Here is a 21,992-nt window from a genome sequence, read left to right as displayed (position 1 = left end):
TGTAAGTGAGAACCAAACACCTTTCTTCCAAAAATTTTTCCACACAAAACTTGCCAAACACTACAAGGTAAGTTTAATCGGTTTAGTTTGTTTGATTTCACTCAAACAAGCTTGATTCAAGGTTGGAAATGAAGTTGGTTTTCTCCCTTCTTTTTTCCCTCTCCAAGTCACGGCCAAGACAAGCAAGAAATGAGGAAAAATCAGCCAAGAAGAAAGATAAGAAGGTAGGAATTTGTTTGGTCAAAGTTGACAAATGTTCCAACAAGTGTCACACTTTGATTTGAGGTCAATTTTTTACTTTTCTCTCTTGTTTTTTTAGTCCAAAATTTCGGCTGCTTTAGAAGATATTTTAGGGCTGATTTTTCTCAATTAATGACAAGGAGATTAAGGTAATAAAGTAGTGGTCAAGTGGTGTATTCAATCGGTAGCGAACGATGCACGTCGGTTCAAGCCGATTTTCCTTAATTCGCGCGTACTAGGGTTTAAACTTGTGATTCACTAACTTATTATTGTCACTTCTAGTCACACACTTTATCTTATCTAAAACTCACTCTTAATCAGCAAATTGAGTACACATTCCACACCGATTAATCACACTACCAAAAGACGTAAAAACCCTAGTTTACCTTAACGATGAAAGTAAAGGGAAAACACTTGGTTCTATGATTAATTGTAACTATTGAGGAAGTGAATGAGTAGTAAAGCTATTGTGAAATAATGGATTCCAAATAAAAGGAAATTTTTAAGAAAATATGAGAGATTTTACAAGTCCTTACAATCACACTACCAAAATGCACACAAAACACACACCAAAACCCTTGTTTGCACAAAACCCTAACTTATGCCCTTTCTTTAGAAAAATCATAACTTGAGTTATAAATATAAAAAATTCATACAACTTGGCTTGTTAAAAACTAGATTTCAAATACTAATAATCTTTAAAAGACACCTCAAAGAGATTTAGTTCATAAGTTGGTCCAAATTGAGCCATAAGCTACTACAACATTCCTATGTTTACTTGTGCAGGGCAGAATTTTCAGTCAACTTTGCCAATTTCATAGAATTTATAGAGATTGAATCAAACTCTGAACTTTACACCATAGGAATCCCTATGTGTCTAGTTTCAAACACAACAAATGGAACTCAATTCCGACTTTTCTATACGAAGTTATAGCCAATTTTCCAAAGCTGCGCAGAGTCTCCTGCGAAAATTTCTAGATTTTCTAACAACTTGAAATTATGAAACTTTTCTTAGCAAAATGCACCCCCTTGGCTTACATTCAACCAAGAATCAAAGACAAGTAAATTCAAATACGAGCTATAAAGACAAATAAAATTTCGGGGTCTCACACTCTCTCCCCCTTAAAAGAATTTTGTCCTCGAAATTCGAACCTTTGTTCGTACAAAACTTGATGTTACAAGATTTTCCTCTAAGTGACTTTCTCTTACGTACTCATAGTACTGCCGCAAACTTACCTAGAGGGAAAATCTCGCCGACGTAATGGCTAAATTGATATGCTAAGAAAGTTCAATGAAGACGTCAAATTGTGCAAAGTGATATAAATTTAGGAACTTGATGAAAAAGAAAATTCGTAACTATGAAATTTAGTTAACTCTTGCTAAATCGTGAAATAAAATACTATGCATTGGCAAATAATCTCCAAAGTACATCTCCTCTCATGACTACAATTAAATCTCTAGACACGTTTTACCCTCCATGCTTCTTTTTTTTAAAAAAAAATATAGACTATATAGATATAAGAAGTAGCTATAAAGTTTGGTAAAAGCAATTTCAAATCATAAAGTGAAAATAATAGAACAAATTTAAAATAAAACACTCTCCTTATATATATAGTCGCATACCCTACGGGACATTAACCCTAGTTATTGCTCAGACACTATACTTAATCAAAACTTGAAGAAGGACAACCAGGTATATACACTTGAATAATAAGGGCCTCAATCTCACTAATATCTTCAATATCTCCCAAGTCCAGACCATTCGCATTCCCCCGCGCCTTGGCTTTTGCCCTACAAACTTATCATAAAGGTATAGCTCTTTGGTACTCGGGTATAAGAATCCGAAATTAAGATAATCCACCACTCAAGCTGGCCAGGCTCCAGAAGAAATCAATCACTTTTGAGATTTCTACCCAACATACATATCTAATGTTCCCAACAATAGACTACTGTTCCACACCTAATAAGCCAATCCCCACAGTCCAAGAACCTTCTCCCGGCACGAGCTTGATAAGATCTCTGATATCATCTGTGACGAACCCACCTCCTCCTAGGATGCACCCCAGGGTTTAGCGTACCACCTGCCCGGTTCTCTCCAGAACTCATTCACTCACTTCAAATAAAATAGATTACAACCTTAAGAGTAAAGAAGATAACAGTTCCCAAACTTGGAACGTACATATACATTCATTTCTATATCGAAACATTTGTACAATCCCAATTATAGCAAAAGATATGAATCCCAGATACTTCAACCCTAACCGAGCACTAGCGCTAGTACAATCGCAAAATTTTCAAAAACTATACTATGCTAGCCTATACCAGTCTCACGCCCTCGCTCGTATCCCCTGTAAGGAAAACAAATGGCGTGGAATGAGCTAAAAGTCCAGTGAGGTTTCAAATAGCAAGTTGACCATTATTTAAAAGTGCACGTATCAAAGTAGCAAAGTAGCGAGCATAACAAATTCATAAAAGTGAGCAATAACACTTCAAATAGCAAATCTCAAAATGAGCGAGTGTAAAATTTTTTTCCTAAACGAAACAATAACACTACTTATAACAATCAAAGTATAAGGATACAGATGGCTCTGGGGAGCCAAATTCCCATTGTTTCACCAGAGCTTGATCCAGTATTAGTTGACACTCCGTCAACTTTCAAGTAAACTAACCAATCCAGTAGTGCTTCGCTTCACGTCAATCTGTCCAACATTCAACCCCCTTATCGGGGCGAAACACCAACTAAACACTAGTGGTAATACTCGAGTATACCGATTAATCGAGAAGAAAACAATCCACTCGACAACATTAGATACTCATGTTTCGTTATCTAATCGACCAAACGCTTGCCGACTCGACTCGATTAACTGGCCAGTGGGGTTTGGGTTCCCAAGTAGTCACTATAGTCGATGACCAACCGACTTAGTCAAGAGAAAAGTACGGAGACGGGTATGAGAGGTACCTCCCACTCGTATCGAGTGTGGTACATACTGCCGCTCAACACTTACAAATCAAGCACAAGTACAGGTCAATGCAAATCAAGTCACTTGTACAAGCATGAATGAGATATCAAGTGATTAGTTAAATTAGATCAAGTGCGATAAAGTACACACTTGCCCAACCAAACCAAGCAAATCTTATACAATCACGTTGGTAAAGAATTTAATCAAGTATCAAGTTCAATCATGTATTTGGAAGCACTCGCCAAAGATTTAGTGCTTGTCAAAATCACGTTCAGGTGTAACTTCTTGGTTGGAGTCCAAATCTGCGATAAAATATTATGCAAGATTTTAAAATCATCTAGGGTTCGCAACATAGGAGTTTCGCTTCAAAAAAATCAAGTACATGAAACTCGTTTCAGTGGTATTCAAGTTACTTAACAAAATGAAGAAAATTCATACTCGCTCTTTTGGTGTTGCTAAAGAAGCAATTAAAACTTTGAAATTCGCATTTAAGTCCAAAAGACGAGGAAAACATATTCCGAGTGGTCACTACTTCTTTTTTCTAAGGGTACGAGTTTCGACTAAATTCCAGCTTGTATACCTAAACAAAAGAGGACTCGAATAACCTAGACAATTCGAATTCAATTCTACCTCAACTCTTCGCTCGAACCACAAGTACACACGTCTAGTGCTCAAGTGAAAATTTGGGCGGCATGCCCTTTGTATTTAGCTATTTTTCCTGCCATTTATGGCTTCATTATGTTTCTCAATTCAGCCCCAAAGTCACACACAAATAATCTTACCACAATAGCCTTTCACTAGGCTCAATGTCATTCAATTACAGAACAATGCTTGCAATGCGACCGAAACTAATGTTCAAGACAAATATCACAATAACAGGTTTGACATCTCTTGGCATTTCGGTCACAACTGAAGCTACGCCTATCGGTTTGGGGTACATTTTATACCGTTTCGAAACTAAGACAGATAAATACAAGTCTTATGAAGACATCAATAGCCATTTCATTCATTTTCAAGGTCAAAAGGTGCAAGCTCAGAGAAAACAGAAAACTGTCCGCGAAACAATAAATTTGATGGTCAAGGGTATTTTTGTCATTTCACATGCTACCATGCTCCAATTGAACTGAAATTTTTTAGGCATCTACTTAACACCATTTTTTACAACTTTCATTTTTGACCTAAACCTCATTCGGCCTCTAACATGGACGAATTAAACAGGTCAAAAGCAGGACAGATTTCTCTCTAAAGCTGGAAATTTAATGATTCAATGCTTACTAGTCACATTCATGTCTTGCATCACTATCCAAATCCCTATCCAAGCTCCTCCACATCATATACTATATAAATAACGATAAACACACTGAAAATTCCAAACCCTAGTTCAACAATCCAACATATCATACCAAACTAACAAATTAACCGTCTCGAGCCAAGAATATAAGATTCTATCCAACTTAAACAAGATTAAGGAATAGAAAAAGGATAGGTAGCCATAATACCTTCCAAAAAGTGCTTGTAAGTGAGAACCAAACACCTTTCTTCCAAAAATTTTTCCACACAAAACTTGTCAAACACTACAAGGTAAGTTTAATCGGTTTAGTTTGTTTGATTTCACTCAAACAAGCTTGATTCAAGGTTGGAAATGAAGTTGGTTTTCTCCCTTCTTTTTTTCCTCTCCAAGCCATGGCCAAGACAAGCAAGAAATGAGGAAAAATCAGCCAAAAAGAAAGATAAGAAGGTAGGAATTTGTTTGGTCAAAGTTGACTAATGTTCCAACAAGTGTCACACTTTGATTTGAGGTCAATTTTTTTCTTTTCTCTCTTGTTTTTTTAGTCCAAAATTTCGGCTGCTTTAGAAGATATTTTAGGGCTGATTTTTCTCAATTAATAATAAGGAGATTAAGGTAATAAAGTAGTGATCAAGTGGTGTATTCAATCGGTAGTGAACGGTGCACGTCGGTTCAAGCCGATTTTCCTTAATTCGCGCGTACTAGGGTTTAAACTTGTAATTCACTAACTTATTATTGTCACTTCTAGTCACACACTTTATCTTATCTAAAACTCACTCTTAATCAGCAAATTGAGTACACATTCCACACCGATTAATCACACTACCAAAAGACGTAAAAACCCTTGTTTACCTTAACGATGAAAGTAAAGGGAAAACACTTGGTTCTATGATTAATTGTAACTATTGAGGAAGTGAATGAGTGGTAAAGTTATTGTAAAATAATGTATTCCAAATAAAAGAAAATTTTTAAAAAAATATGAGAGATTTTACCAGTCCTCACAATCACACTACCAAAATGCACATAAAAACACACACCAAAACCCTAGTTTGCACAAAACCCTAACTTATGCCATTTCTTTAGAAAAATCATAACTTGAGTTACAAATATCAAAAATTCATACAACTTGGCTTGTTAAAAACTAGACTTCAAATACTAATAATCTTTAGGAGACACCTCAAAGAGATTTAGTTCATAAGTTGGTCCAAATTGAGTCATAAGCTACTACAACATTACTATGTTTACTTGTGCAGGGCAGAATTTTCAGTCAATTTTCCCAACTTTCTAGAATTTATAGAGATTGAATCAAATTCTGAACTTTACACCATAGGAATCCCTATGTGTCTAGTTTCAAATGCAACAAATAGAACTCAATTCCGACTTTCCTATACGAAGTTATAGCCAATTTTCCAAAGCTGCGCAGAGCCTCCTACGAAAATTTCTAAATTTTCTAACAACTTGAAATTATGAAACTTTTCTTAGCAAAATGCACTCCCTTGGCTTCCATTCAACCAAGAATCTAAGGCAAGTAAGTTCAAATAAGAGCTATAAAGACAAATAAAATTTTGGGGTCTCACACTCTCTCCCCCTTAAAAGAATTTTGTCCTCGAAATTCGTACCTTTGCTCGCTCAAAACTTGATGTTACAGGATTTCCTCCAATTCCTAAGTGACTTTCTCTTACTCATAGTACTACCGCAAACTTACCTAGAGAGAAAATCTCGCCGACGTAATGGCTAAATTGATATGCTAAGGAAGTTCAATGAAGACGTCAAATTGTGCAAAGTGATATAAATTTAGGAACTCGATGAAAAAGAAAATTCGTAATTATGAAACTTGGTTACTACTCTTGCTAAATCGTGAAATAAAATACTATGCATTGGCAAATAATCTCCAAAGTACATCTCCTCTCATGACTACAATTAAATCTCTAAACACGTACTACCCTCCATGCTTCTTTTTTTTTAAAAAAATATACACTATATAGATTTAAGTAGCTATAAAGTTCGGTAAAAACAATTTCAAATCATAAAGTGAAAATAATAGAACACATTTAAAATAAAACACTCTCCTTATATATATAGTCACATACCCTACGGGACATTAACTCTAGTTATTGTTCAGGCACTATACTTAATCAAAACTTAAAGAAGGATAACCAGGTATATACACTTGAATAATAAGGGCCCCGAATCTCACTAATATTTTCAATATCTCCTAAGTCCAGACCATTCGCATTCCCCCGCGCCTTGGCTTTCGCCCTCCAGACTTATCATAAAGGTATTGCTCTTTGGTAGTCGGGTATAAGAATCCGAAAATAAAATAATCCACCACTCAAGCTGGTCAGGCTCCAGAGGAAATCAATCACTTTTGAGATTCCTACCCAACATAAATATCTAATGTTTCCAACAATAGACAACTGTTCCACACTTAACAAGCCAATCCCCACAGTCCAAGAACCCTCTTCCGGCACGAGCTCGATAAGAGCTCTGATACCATCTGTGACGAACCCACCTCCCCTTAGGACGCACCCCAGGGTTTAGCGGACCACCTACCCAACTCTCTCCAGAACTCATTCACTCACTTCAAATAAAATAGGTTACAACCTCAAGAGTAAAGAAGATAACAGTTCCCAAACTTGGAACGTACATGCACATTCATTTCTATATCCAAACATTCGTACAATCCCAATTATAACAAAAGATATTCAATCCTAACCGAGCACTAGCGCGAGTACAATCACAAAATTTGCAAAAACTAGGCTATGCTAGCCTGTACCAGTCTCACACCCTCGCTCGTATCCCCTGTAAGGAAAACAAATGGCGTGGAATGAACTAAAAATCCAGTGAGGTTCCAAATAGCAAGTTGACTATTATTTAAAAGTGCACGTATCAAAGTAGCAAAGTAGCGAGTAGAACAAGATCATAAAAGTGAGCAATAACAATTCAAGTAGCAAATCTCAAAATGAGCGAGTGTAAAATTTTTTTCTAAAAGAAACAATAACACTACGAATAACAATCAAAGTATAAGGATACAGATGGCTCTCAGGAGCCAAATTCCTGTTGCTTCACCAAAGCTTGATCCTGTATTAGTTGATACTTCGTCAACTTTCAAGTAAAGTAACCAATCCAGTAGTACTTCGATTCACATCAATCTGTCCACCATTCAACCCCCTTACCGGGGCCAAACACCAACTAAACACTAGTGGTAATACTCGAGTATATCGATTAGTCGAGAAGATAACACTCCATTCGACAACACTAGATACCCATGGTTCATTATCTAATCGACCAAACCCTTGCCGGCTTCACTCGATTAACTAGCCAGCGGGGTTTGGGTTTCCAAGTAGTCACTGTAGTCGATGACCAATTGACTTAGTCAAGAGAAAAGTATGGAGACGGGAATGAGAGGTACCTCCCACTCGTATCGAGTGTGGTACATACTACCGCTCAACACTTACAAATCAAGCACAAGTACAAATACAAGTACAAGTCAATGCTAGGTCAAGTGCGATAAAGTGCACACTTGCCCGACCAAACCATGCAAATCTTATCCGATCACGTTGGTAAAGAATTTAATCAAGTATCAAGTTCAATCATGTATTTGGAAGCACTCGCCAAAGATTTAGTGCTTGTCAAAATCACTTTCAGGTGTAACTCCTTGGTTGGAGTCCAAATCTGCGATAAAATATTATGCAAGATTTTAAAATCAACTAGGGTTCGCAACACAGGAGTTTCGCTTTAAGAAAATCAAGTACATGAAACTCGTTTCAGTAGTATTCAAGTTACTTATCAAACTCTAGAAAATTCATGCTCGCTATTTTGGTGTTGCTAAAGAAGCTACTAAAACTTTGGAATTCGCATTTAAGTCCAAAAGACGAGGAAAACATATTCCGAGTGGTCACTACTTCTTTTTTCTAAGGGTACGAGTTTGGCCAAATTCCAGCTTATATACCTCAACAAAAGAGGACTCGAATAACCTAGACAATTCGAGTTCAATTCAATCTCAACTCTTCGCTCGAACCACAAGTACACACGTCTAGTGCTCGAGTGAAAATTTGGGTGACATGCCCTTTGTATTTAGCTATTTTTCCTGCCATTTATGGCTTCATTATGTTTCTCAATTCAGCCCCAAAGTCACACACAAATAATCTTACCGCAATAGCCTTTCACTAGGCTCAATGTCATTCAATTACAGAATAATGCTTGCAATGTGACCGGAACTAATGTTCAAGACGAATATCACAATAACAGGTTTGACATCTCTTGGCATTTTGGTCACAACTGAAGCTACGCCTATCGGTTTGGGGTACACTTTATACCGCTTTGAAACTAAGACGGATAAATACAAGTCTTATGAAGACATCAATAGCCATTTCGTAGATTTTCATGGTCAAAAGGTGCAATCTCAGAGAAAACAGAAAACTGCCCGCGAAACAATACATTTGGCGGTCAAGGGTATTTTTGTCATTTCACAGGCTACCGTGCTCCGATTGAGCTGAGATTTTGTAGGCAGCTAGTTAACACCATTTCCTACAACTTTCATTTTTTAACTAAACCTGATTCGGTCTCTAACATGGATGAATTAAACAGGTCAGAAGCAGGACAGATTTCTCTCTAAAGCTGGAAATTTAATGATTCAATGCTTACTAGTCACATTCATGTCTTGCATCACTATCCAAGTCCCTATCCAAGCTCCTCCACATCATATACTATATAAATAACAATAAACACACTGAAAATTCCAAACCCTAGTTCAACAATCCAACATATCATACCAAACTAACAAATTAACCGTCTCGAGCCAAAAATATAAGATTCTATCCAACTTAAACAAAATTAAGGAATAGAAAAAGGATAGGCAGCCAATACCTTCCAAAAAGTGCTTGTAAGTGAGAACCAAACACCTTTCTTCCAAAAATTTTTCCACACAAAACTTGCCAAACACCACAAGTTAAGTTTAATCGATTTAGTTTGTTTGATTTCACTCAAACAAGCTTGATTCAAGGTTGGAAATGAAGTTGGTTTTCTCTCTTCTTTTTTTCCTCTCCAGGCCACGGCCAAGACAAGCAAGAAATGAGGAAAAATCAGCCTAGAAGAAAGATAAGAAGGTAGGAATTTGTTTGGTCAAAATTGACTAATGTTCCAACAAATGTCACACTTTGATTTGAGGTCAATTTTTTTTCTTTTCTCTCTTGTTTTTATAGTCCAAAATTTCGGCTGCTTTAGAAGATAATTTAGGGCTAATTTTGTTCAATTAATAACAAGGAGATTAAGATAATAAAGTAGTGGTCAAGTGGTGTATTCAATCGGTAGCGAACGGTGCACGTCGATTCAAGCCGATTTTCCTTAATTACCGCGTACTAGGGTTTGAACTTGTGATTCACTAATTTATTATTATCTCTTCTAATCACACATTTTCTCTTATATAAAACTCACTCTTAATCATCAAATTGAGTACACACTCCACACCAATTAATCACACTACCAAAAGACGTAAAAACCTTAGTTTACCTTAACAATAAAAGTAAAGGTAAAATCCTTGGTTCTATGATTAATTGTAACTATTGAGGAAGTGAATGAGTAGTAAAACTATTGTGAAATAATGGATTCCAAATAAAAGGAAATTTTTGAGAAAATATCAGAGATTTTACAAGTCCTCACAATCACACTACCAAAATGCACACAAAAACACACACCAAAACCCTTGTTTGCACAAAACCCTAACTTATGCCATTCCTTTAGAAAAATCATAACTTGAGTTATGAATATCAAAAATTCATACAACTTAGCTTGTTAAAAACTAGACTTCAAATACTAATAATCTTTAGAAGATACCTCAAAGAGATTTAGTTCATAAGTTGGTCCAAATTGAGCCATAAGCTACTACAACATTCCTATGTTTACTTGTGCAGGGCAGAATTTTCAGTCAATTTTGCCAACTTTCTAGAATTTATAGATATTGAATCAAACTCTGAACTTTATACCGTAGGAATCCTTATATGTCTAGTTTCAAACGCAACAAACGGAACTCAATTCCGACTTTCCTATATGAAGTTATAGCCAATTTCCCAAAACTACGCAGAACCTCCTGCGAAAATTTCTAGATTTTCTAACTTGAGATTATGAAACTTTTCTTAACAAAATGCACTCTCTTGGCTTATATTCTACCAAGAATCTAAGACAAGTAAGTTCAAATAAGAGCTATAAAGATAAATAAAATTTCGAGGTCTCACACAGGAAGTAATGAATAGTAACATTTATTGTTCACATGAATAGTGAATTTTCGTCCGACGTGAAGCGTATGAAAAATTTTATGTTGATGTGGAGTAACTATTTAACATGTATAGTAATTGCTCCAGGATTAATGAAAAACCTCTAGATGGACATATAAAAACCCCAATTGCTAATTCACGTGATATGTACGGTCCGCTTGATTTAGCATGTTAAATGGAACAAATTGAAATCCTTGTATATTCACATGAAACTCTTTCATTGAACAAAGGACAAAACAATAAATGTCCCAAAATAGGCCAATGATGCTTAATTTCAAATCGTGCGGATGTGATAAAGTCACATAAAAACAATCATCCAAAACAATAAATGTCCCAAAATAGGCCAATGATGCTTAATTTCAAATCGTGCGGACGTGATAAATTCACATAATTCTTAACTCCCTAAGATGCCATTTTTATACACTTTTAGCCCCTAAGCTATAATATGTACCATTTAAGTCATTAAACAATTTAATGTGTAAACTTCTGGACTTTCGATCAAATTTTGCTGTTTGAACTAATGGAATAAAGGGTAAATCGTCCACCCACAAAATAATGAAGGGACAACAAGCTTTTAGCTCTTCTTTCTCTTATTGAAGTTTTCAGAGACATAATAATTTTAGCTTGGCTTGGAGTAGTATACCTTTTATCATTCCTGGAAAATTGTTATACTTAAAATGCCACAGAGAATGCTAAAACACTGGAATTGCTAGTCAAATCAATTACTCTACAAAACACAACAACGAAAGGTGAAAAAAATACATAAAATGCTAGTCTGAGGAAATCTTGACAGCTGCTCAAGGACCCCAAGAAGGTTAAAATTTATAAAGTCACTAAAAATAGGATAGGATGATAAATGAGGATTTGTAATCTTGGGAAGTAATTAAAGTGTATTTTTAATACTTGGAAAAGCATTCTGTAATAATCTACAATCAAATGATAACATCTAAAAAAACCTCAGTCTGTAAATAATATAACTAATTTTGAAAGTATTGAAGTAAATCATCCGGAAAACATGTCTGGCAATTCTGTAATTAGTCTAATACTGCACAACTTCCTATCCCTCTATTTTGTCAGTTCATTGTTATTAATTAATGACTTGAAACCTAGAAACGAATTTGCATTTATCCCATCAAGGTGGATCAACTATAAACCATAAACAAATATATTTTTCAATAAACACACCCAATAGATTTGAGACTTGGACCCTCATGGTTCTTTGTCAAGATAGCATCCTCAAGGTTGACCAAGTCTTGTTAAAGGTAGTGACTGTAATGATATGTGATTATCACCAATAGACTAGGAGAGCATACACTAACGTGACAAGACAAGTAATATAGAATTCTCCATAACCATTATTACTACTATTTGGAACTAACCCAATGATGTCCAAAGAGAGGAATTCATCTTCCCCCACTGGGCATTTGATTTCTAGCCAGAGAATTGAGCAGCAGGTCTTCATCAAGACAAGATGCTTAAATTGTCCAAAACTACCGGGAAAGAGATCGATAATACACTTGAAAAGCTACCATGACACTTGTCGGCCATGGGGTACAAATGACAATTTCACACTTACAAGTCAATTGTTCGTATTTTTACCTAGTTTTAAACTATAAAAAATTAAAAACATATGTCTCAGACATAAGAGTCAAGGCTATATTAAATTCACCAAATTGAGTAACAGATTTACTATAAGCTTTTTGCTTCCTGTTTTCCAACAGAATATGTAGCAATTTAAAAGAAGAAAAGAATCTAAACCAGCAAACGTATCAAAATAGAACCTAGGTGAACAGATGAGGATTGTCAAAATCTTATAACTTCCTCATGGACAATGAGTAATGGCAATTTATTAATTCACATATGTAAATACTTAATTAATCAGGAACCTGTTTTATTCAAAATTCTTCAACCTGGTGTTGTGGAAAAATATTAAGTCAACCGCAAATATATGCCTATATAAGTCCTGTCCAAGCTCACAATGTACCCATGTTCTATATTTGTTTGGCATTCCTCAAGTGTTATTTACCTCTATATAAGCAATGAAGAAAACTTATTTTCTTTTCGTTGCAGCCGTGCTACTGTTGCCTTTTGTCACAACAAGCTCAGCTAGCATAATTGCTGCCGGCAACCATAACAACACTGCTGATCTGAATGCACTTCTAGCCCTCAAAACCACCATTTTCGACCCCCAAAGGATCATCCCAACCAACTGGTCCAATTCGAACTCTGTTTGCAACTGGATTGGAATCACTTGTAACGCTCGCCATCAAAGAGTCGCAGCCATTAACCTTTCTTACATGGGAATTGTAGGAACCATACCTCCAGAACTGGGAAATCTTTCTTTCCTAGTCTGGCTAAATGTTAGAAATAACAGCTTTCATGGGCACCTTCCACCTGAGCTATCTCGTCTCCATCGATTGAAGTACATCAACCTTGCAAGCAATGACTTTGAAGGAGAATTTCCATCATGTTTGGGATGTTTAAGTGCAGTCTGGTATATCAACTTCGAACACAACAGATTTTCTGGTTCATTATCAGGCAGGCTCTCTAATTTGACAAAGCTAGAGGTCATTGGGTTGGGTGATAACTTCTTTACGGGAAACCTTTCAGAAGAATTTAGCGCTCTACCAAAATTGAGAGTTTTGGAAATTCAATATAACCAACTTGTAGGCCCTCTGCCATGGGCTTTGTTTAACCTCTCCTCATTGCAAACAATTGCTTTTACGAATAATAGCTTATCGGGTTACCTTCCAGCACGTATCTGCGATTATCTCCCACAACTCCAAGGGCTTTACTTATCATGGAATTACTTTGAAGGTGAAATTCCATCAGGCATCGGAGAATGTTCAAACCTCCAAGTTTTAGTCTTGTCATACAACAGATTCAGAGGGCATATACCAAATGGAGTTTGGAATCTAACCACGCTTACACAAATATATTTGGGTGGGACTGACCTGACAGGTAAGCTACCAACTTGGCTTTATTTTGAAAAAATTCTTTTGCATATTTCGAGCCATCAATTCATCACAATTAAATGTTTAAGTGGTAATGAGTTTAGATGCACATGCGTGGGGAAATACTTAATGTTTAACCAAACTGGATTTAAGCAATAATTCCCTGTCTGCTTCTTAAACCTCACCCCTTCTATTAGAAAAAAAATTAAAAAAACAAGGATGTGGGAATGTTTGAAATACTTTTGGTACAGATACTTGCACTAAAAAAATTGGGGAAATTACTCAAGACCCTCATGTGGAGGTAATGTGCCATCTAACTGCCACGTGGTTTCAAATATTACATTTAACTTCTTTTTGCTTTAGATTGAAAGGTAATATGGATGAAATTCATTCAAACTAATAATTTTTTTTTTTTGCAAAATGACTACTCTACCCTAACATGCATAATGTCAATTCATCCTTCTTTCTTATTTCATTTCATACTTGAAAGTATTTTTAGTTTTGGCCGCATCCTGTACGTTATCTATATTCATTTCAAACTAAATTGTCTGATTTTTCTTATGTCTTAACTTGCTTCTTTATTTTGTCAAAAAGAAAAAAAAAATCTTCTTTACTCAATCAAAATTTCTAAAGTTTTTAGCTATAATCGGCAATTGTCATCCATGACTAATTGACGTATTGACGTAAGTTTATTGCATGAATTATGAATTTGGACTGAAATTCCATCTTAGCCCCTTGAAAGTTGTTCAAAATCCTCATAACCCAAGAAGAAATTTTCATTAGGTTTTGAAGGATTTTTAGACTAAATTTATAAAATTCACATGGAACATTTAATTAAAAAAGAATGTTGTTGGAGGTCGCTAATTACTTTAGAAATATTGGTGAATGGTTCCTTTAATTAAATTCAGGGCAAAATACACTTTATTCTCTTGTGGTGTAATGCTTTTCCACATAACCTTCCTATAGTTTCGAAAATTATACATAATCCCCTTATGATTTGAATTAAAGTATCAAAATCACTGATTTTGTATTCCATAATGGAGTCAACTAAAATGTCAAAAGTACCCCTATGTAAAGTTGAAAATTATTTATTAACCATGGGGGGTTATGTATATATTTTGAAAATCATGAAGGGGTTATATGGTAAAACATAAAACCATATGGGGTTAGAGTGTCATGCATACTTGTTTATATAGTTTGGTCACTTCAACCATTTTAGTTTTTAAATAACGGTAATTTCGATATTTTTATGGGTTCCATTACAAATAATTATTTCCGTTACTTTGAAATTTTAATCCAAATTATGAAAGAATTATATATAACTTTTAAAACTATAGGAGGTTATGTGAAAATTACTAAATCACAGGAGAGTAAAGTATATTTTGCCCTTTAATTTATTCTCATGTCATAAGTTGTTGGCAGGTGAAATTCCAAAAGTCATTGGCAATCTCTATAATTTGGAGATACTAGGCATAAGGAGTGCTAATATGACAGGTAAAAAGCTTCATACATTTTGAAATCAGCTCTATTTTATTATTGCATTATAAGAAGAGTTTTCTTTAAGTCAAATTTGAGCTTGACTAAGCAAGTACAAATTGGACTCTTTTTTGGATCCCGAGCCTCACAAGTTGTGTCTTGCACAATTTCATACAAGCTTGCTCTTGATATAAATCAGAATGACTTTAATGTAAATCATTTTGGGCATACAAAAGTTGGAGTTTTGAGTAAAGAAATTGGATTTGGGAGTGAACAAGTTAGATTCGGATGTAAATCCGGTATAGTGATTTTGTCATTAGTGGATGCAAATATTTTTTAGTATGATTTAAATTACTAATATACCCCCAAATGGTGTGAAACGGAACTTGTGAGGCGCGTCTCCCACTTTCTCATTTGTTAACATGTTAGTTCATACTGGTCCACGGCATAAGCAAAAACGGGTTTAGGCATTCAAGCTGAGTTCGATCAACTTGATCTCAATATGCCATATATAACTCAACCCCAATTGATTGCACTAAATCTGATTAAGGGCTTACAGACGATGCAATGGGAAATAGGAAGACGAGGGAGCACTTAGGAAGAGGGTATATATGGTGGAGAAGCAAGAGCGTGGATGTTGGAGTTAGAAAAGTTAAATATTCCCGTGTTCCACTTGCCAATGTCATACGTTTAGTTTAAGCCATACCAAAATGTTTTATCATTTCCAAAGTTGTCAATGAATTTTACCATTAGCATTCCTAACTTTACCCATTGATTCAATTAATTTTACTGAAATTGCCTCTTCCATTAAGTTTAGTTACTTGTGCACACACTTGTTAGAAAACAGGATTTTGTGTTCCTTCAAGGATTGTTTCGGAAAATAATCTAGGTTCGAAGTGGACTCTTCCTGTCCTTGTTTGCTTATGTCTCCATTGGATCCTTCCCTTTCCCATAACCACTTTTCCTTTACCACAAAAATTTTAAAAAAAAATACTTAAATAAATGATATCCAAGAGTTTTGGCATGTTGTCATGCTTTAATTTTGTTACCAGCTTGGTTGACAAACTTCGAATTACAAGATGCAAAATAACGCCAATTACCTGACCACTGTGAACTAGATAAATTGAGGGAGTTAGCTTTTTAATTAGCAACGATTCAATAGATACTCAAATGAAGAGAGAAAAGATGTTTTTAAGCTACACTAGTTTATGCTTAGTTCATCTACATTAGGAACAGGATTTACATAAACTGGTCTTTATCGTTTTGTACTCAAATGCTTGCTAGCTTGTAATCCGTAGTGCTTAATATTACGTATTTCCTGTATATGTCCATTTTCTCATTACTTACCTCTTTCTTTGACCAAATTGTTTCACGTCGAATACCTCATTTTCTTGTTACCAATTTGATTTGTCAGGTATAGTACCTCAAGAGGTTGGTAATCTAAGCAAGTTGGAAGTTATACAGTTGAGCTCAAATAGGTTGACAGGTCCCATCACGCTGAAACTTTTCAATAGTTCAACACTACAATTTATTTCCCTCTCGGAAAACAGTTTTTCAGGCGAGCTTCCATGGACTTTAGGTGTTTCCTTACCCAATCTTGAGGAACTCTATCTTGGGGGAAATACATTCACTGGAGCTATACTAACATCCATCTCAAATGCTTCTAGGCTCAGAGTACTAGACATTGGCATTAACCATTTTACTGGTGCAATTCCTCATTCTCTTGGAAACTTGGGATTACTAGAAGTCTTGTCCGTAACAAACAATGATTTTTTTGGGGACTTGCGATCCAACGGGTTGAGCTTCATTACGTCTCTTGCAAATTGCAAGAATTTAAAATCTTTGAGGATTAATGGGAATCCTCTGAATGGCTTCCTCCCAAAGTCTATCGGAAATCTTTCTAGCTCACTCGAATCCTTTCATGCAGGTAGTTGTGGAATCAAAAGTGAAATTCCAAGTTCGATTGGTAATTTGAGCAACTTAGTAGAACTGTTCTTTGAAAACAATAGTTTGACAGGGTTAATTCCAACTACAATCAAATGGTTCTTGAAGCTTCAGAGGATAGATCTAAGCGGCAATCAAATACTTGGTGCTATTCCAAGTGAGTTTTGTAATTTGGTGAACTTAGGAGAATTAACGCTTGGACAAAATATGTTCTCGAGTATGGTGCCTTCTTGTTTAGGAAACGTTACAACACTCAGATATGTTTATCTCAATTCTAACAATTTAAGTTCTGTGGTACCAACAAGCTTTTGGAGCCTCAGATATATTTTGGAGCTAGACATGTCAGGAAATTATTTGACAGGTTCTTTGCCCGCTGAAATTGGAAACTTCAAGGTATTAGTCTATTTGAACCTTTCAAATAATCAATACATGGATAGGATACCCAGCACTATTGGAGCACTACAGGATTTGCAAGAACTCTCCTTGGAACGTAACATGCTACAAGGATTGATACCAGATTCCATGAAGAATATGTTGCAGTTACGGCATTTGGATCTATCTTTTAACAATCTGGAAGGTGAAATTCCCAACTCATTACAGGTACTGCCAGATCTCCAATACTTTAATGTGTCTTACAACAGATTGAGAGGACCAATTCCTCATGGAGGGCCGTTCGCAAATTTCACAAACCTATCTTTTCTCTCAAATGAAGCATTGTGTGGCGCTCCTTGGCTCCAACCTTGTGCAAGTACATTTGAGCATGAATCAAGGACCAAAAGGATAGTCATGATTGTTCTGTGGACATCAGGATTTGTCATTTTAGCCTTGGTGATTTCAATTTTTTTGATACGGTTAAAGTTGAGAAAGAAAATTCTAACTCCAACTCAGAACTTGCTTCCCACAGCGACATTTGAAAGGGTGTCCTTCCATGAACTTAGACAAATAACAAATGGATTCAGCAAGAGTAACTTACTTGGCTCGGGGGGCTTTGGTTCAGTTTACAAGGGAATTTGTGAAAATGGGATGGTTTGGGCCATAAAGGTATTCGATTTGCAGCTAGAAGGTGCATTTAAAAGCTTTGATCGAGAATGTGAAGTCTTAAGCTGCCTTCGTCATCGAAATTTAACTAGAGTAATTACTGCTTGCTCTAGCCTTGACTTTAAGGCTTTGGTGCTCGAATACATGCCCAATGGAAGCCTTGAGAAATGGCTTCATGTAAACTATCATGTCCTAAGTATCAAGCAAAGGTTGGGTATCATGATAGACGTGGCTTCTGGTTTGGAATATCTCCACTATGGCTATTCAATGCCTATAGTTCACTGTGACTTGAAGCCAAGCAATATTCTCCTAGATGAAGACATGGTTGGACATATTTGCGATTTTGGAATTGCGAAGTTGTTGGGAGACGGAGAATCTGTGATACAAACAAAGACTCTTGCTACATTTGGATATATTGCCCCAGGTGACTTTTCTTTATTCCAATTTCAAATTTTTTATGTCATTCAAATTAAAGTTTAAACTTTTAATGGCTAGTACAGTATGTGAAATTTAAAAAATTTGAAAAAAATGTAAAATTGGTGAACTGGTACTAGTACTTGACTTTAACAACTAGTTTCAAATTTTTTGATGCTAGAGTATGGACTGGAAGGATTGATTTCAACAAGTACTGATGTTTACAGCTTTGGGATTATATTGATGGAGACATTTACAAAAAGAAAGCCTAAGGATGAGATGTTTACAGAAGAATTAAACCTTAGGCGTTGGATACAAGAATGCTCACCAGATTCTGTGATTCAGGTTATAGACACAGACTTGCTTCATCCTGAAGATAAAACAGTACAAAGGAAGATTGAATGCATATCGTCTATCTTGCAACTTAGTTTAAGTTGCACCACAAATGCTCCTGAGGAAAGAATAAACATGAAAGAAGTTCTAGGAGCATTGCAGAAGATCAAACTTCAGTTTATCAAAGATATCACAGCTTGAAGTAGACGGTAATACCATTATATATGAGATAATCCATTAGCAACTTTTTCTGCAATTGCATAGTATATCGAAATCTCATTCCAAGGCTTACCATTCATTCAAGTAGTACTCATGTTTTTCTACTGAATATATGGCAGAGCCCTGGAGTGCAAATTTATATGGGGGAAATTCTTTGTCTTGCTTAAAGTTCAAGACAGGAATGAGATATGTTGTATTGCCAATAAATTTGTTTATGGAGACCTTAAGTTCAGGATCCCAATTTATATGTTGACTCGGTGTTTATGCTTGTCATACATAAATGGCAATTAAGGTGGTAATTTACATTTAGTTATTCATACATCTTTGCCCTTTTCAATTTTTGCATATAAATGAGAAATAAATTGATTATCAATATGTATCACCATATAGAGGTACACATAGGCATATGTGTTTATACATACAGAACATGAATGTGGCATTTGGATTCATGCATTTAGTTAATGACAAAATTACATTTTAAAGGTGCCAAGAGCAAAGATAGCAAAGTAGTTTTCTGTGCTACAATTACTACTTAATTTATAGAAATTAATAGTACTTATTCAGGGAAAAATTGAAGGTTATATTTGTAATTGTGGTTGACAATAGTTGGAGAATCTTAAAATTAATAATTTACCATTGCCTCAAGCTAGAAAATGGTGGGAACATTTGTTAAATAGCTCAATTTTGAGAAACTACGCTTAATGGAGTTCTTCACTGAATTGTTGGTGGTTCAGGGAGCAACTCATTTCATACCTTCTCTTAACAGTAGATAGATATTTTTTTATAAAAATTTCAGCATGTTCCACCTCCTTGATGTTTGGAAAATAGAATCATTTGAGGTGTGTAGGTATTGTTCATGGTTTATTTTTTTGTTATTTTGCCCCAAGCAAGTTCAATTTGACCCATTTAGACCCTCAACCCAAGTCTCTCCTTCCCCGCCAAAAAATATAAAAGAGTATTTTGTCTCTATTTTTGGGACGGAGTAGGAACTAGGAAGATAGGAAAAGGAGGCTGAAACTCTAAATATTTAATTTTGCTTTCATGATGTGGCACAATCTTTACTGTTCAATCTACGAGTGAGGCCACCGTAGATTATACCTACACAAGTTTTTAGTTTTTACCCAAAAAGTACATGGCAAAGAACACATCTCTAAACTTAGGGGGCGTTTGGTAAGAGGGTATCGGATTCGGGGAATGGAATGAACCCCATAAATGGTGTTTGGTTCACTGGAATGGGAATTGAAATCTTGGAATGATTTCTAAAAATTTGGTGTTTCTCCATTCCCAAGTATTTTGGTGGGTTTTGTCCGATTCCCAAGTTTGATTCCAAGAAACAAATCCAATTACATATTATAATTATACAATGATATAATTAATATTTATATATATTATATATATTATATATATTATATATTATAATATATACATATATATAATATATTATAATTATAATATTAGTACATTATATAAATATATATTATAATTATTTAGTTACATATAATTATATTTATATAATATATATTATAAATTTATTAATATTATGTAATAATATATTTATAATATATATGTATATTTATAAATGCATATTATATGTGCATATGATTATAATATACACATGTATATAATATTAATAAATTATATAATTATATTTATATTTATATTTATTATTTTAAATACAATAATATATAATAATTACTATATCTAATATTAATATGCATTATACTTATATAAAATATGAGTACAATTAATATTTATATATTATATAATTATAATTATGTATTTATTTTATAGCGTTTGCATAATTATAATTAATTATATATATAATATTTAATTTAATTAGTTACAAACTTATAATAATGATGTTATTGTATTATATAATTATATATTATAATTATTTAGTTAAATATAATTATACTTATATAATATATATTATAAATTTATTAATATTATATAATATTATATTTATAATATATATGTATATTTATAAATGTATATTATATGTGCATATAATTATAATACATACATGTATGTAATATTAATAAGTTATATAATTATAATAATTATTATTTTAAATATAATAATATATAATAATAACTATATTTAATATGTAATATATATTATATTTATATAAAATATTAGTATAATTAATATTTGTATATATTATATAATTATATAATTATATTTAATTATACATATAATATTTAATATAATTAGTTACAAACTTATAATGATAATATTATTATCTAAATTTACTAATACATTTATACTAATATATTTACTAATACATTTAATTAGTGAAACTTTCTTATATCTCATTTACAAAGAGCCAATAATTATCATTTACGATATGGTTTATAATATATTTATTATATTCCCTTCCGAAAGAGTTGCCGAACCAAACATCAACTATAGTAATGATACACATTCCAGGTACTTGAACCAAACAAATATATTGGAATGAATGACCTCATTCCAAATCCAGGATATCCGATTCCGAATCCGAATCCGATTCCGATTCCGATATGCGAACCAAACGCCACCTTACTTCTTTTTTTTTTTTTTGGGTATGCAAAAAGAAGGAGCCCGTTTAGTTGCAAATTTTGCGGGGTTAATAGATGCACAAGTGGGCTTTTAGGTTCAATTTGTTTGGACAATCGAATTGAACCAATTCATATACATGGGCCTAAAATCACAAAATCGTTTATCTGGGCCATTCTATCGCCAATAGCCAGCTCAAATTTAAATTTAATCAAGTGGTTTTTCAGATTTATCCTTGTCTTATCAACTCGACGATGGGCAAAGATGGTGACTTTCCTTCGATCAATCTTGACTTTGTTTAGAGCTGCACTTGGTT

The 21,992-nt window shown here is 34.4% G+C and overlaps 1 protein-coding gene across 1 annotated transcript; it reads left to right on the top strand.

The window, feature by feature from the left end:
• The first annotated feature begins 12,799 nt into the window (after positions 1-12,799).
• Positions 12,800-19,120, top strand: LOC113715982 (uncharacterized). The gene is made up of 4 exons (XM_027240285.2): positions 12,800-13,721; positions 15,137-15,208; positions 16,605-18,596; positions 18,768-19,120. The coding sequence occupies exons 1-4, from the start codon at positions 12,800-12,802 to the stop codon at positions 19,118-19,120; spliced, it is 3,339 nt and encodes a 1,112-aa protein (XP_027096086.1).
• Positions 19,121-21,992: the final 2,872 nt, after the last annotated feature.

Source organism: Coffea arabica, chromosome 11c (genome assembly GCF_036785885.1).
Source record: "Coffea arabica cultivar ET-39 chromosome 11c, Coffea Arabica ET-39 HiFi, whole genome shotgun sequence".
Taxonomy (NCBI): Eukaryota; Viridiplantae; Streptophyta; class Magnoliopsida; order Gentianales; family Rubiaceae; genus Coffea; species Coffea arabica.
Note: the sequence above shows the minus strand (reverse complement) of the source record. Positions and strands in the feature narration are given on the sequence as shown.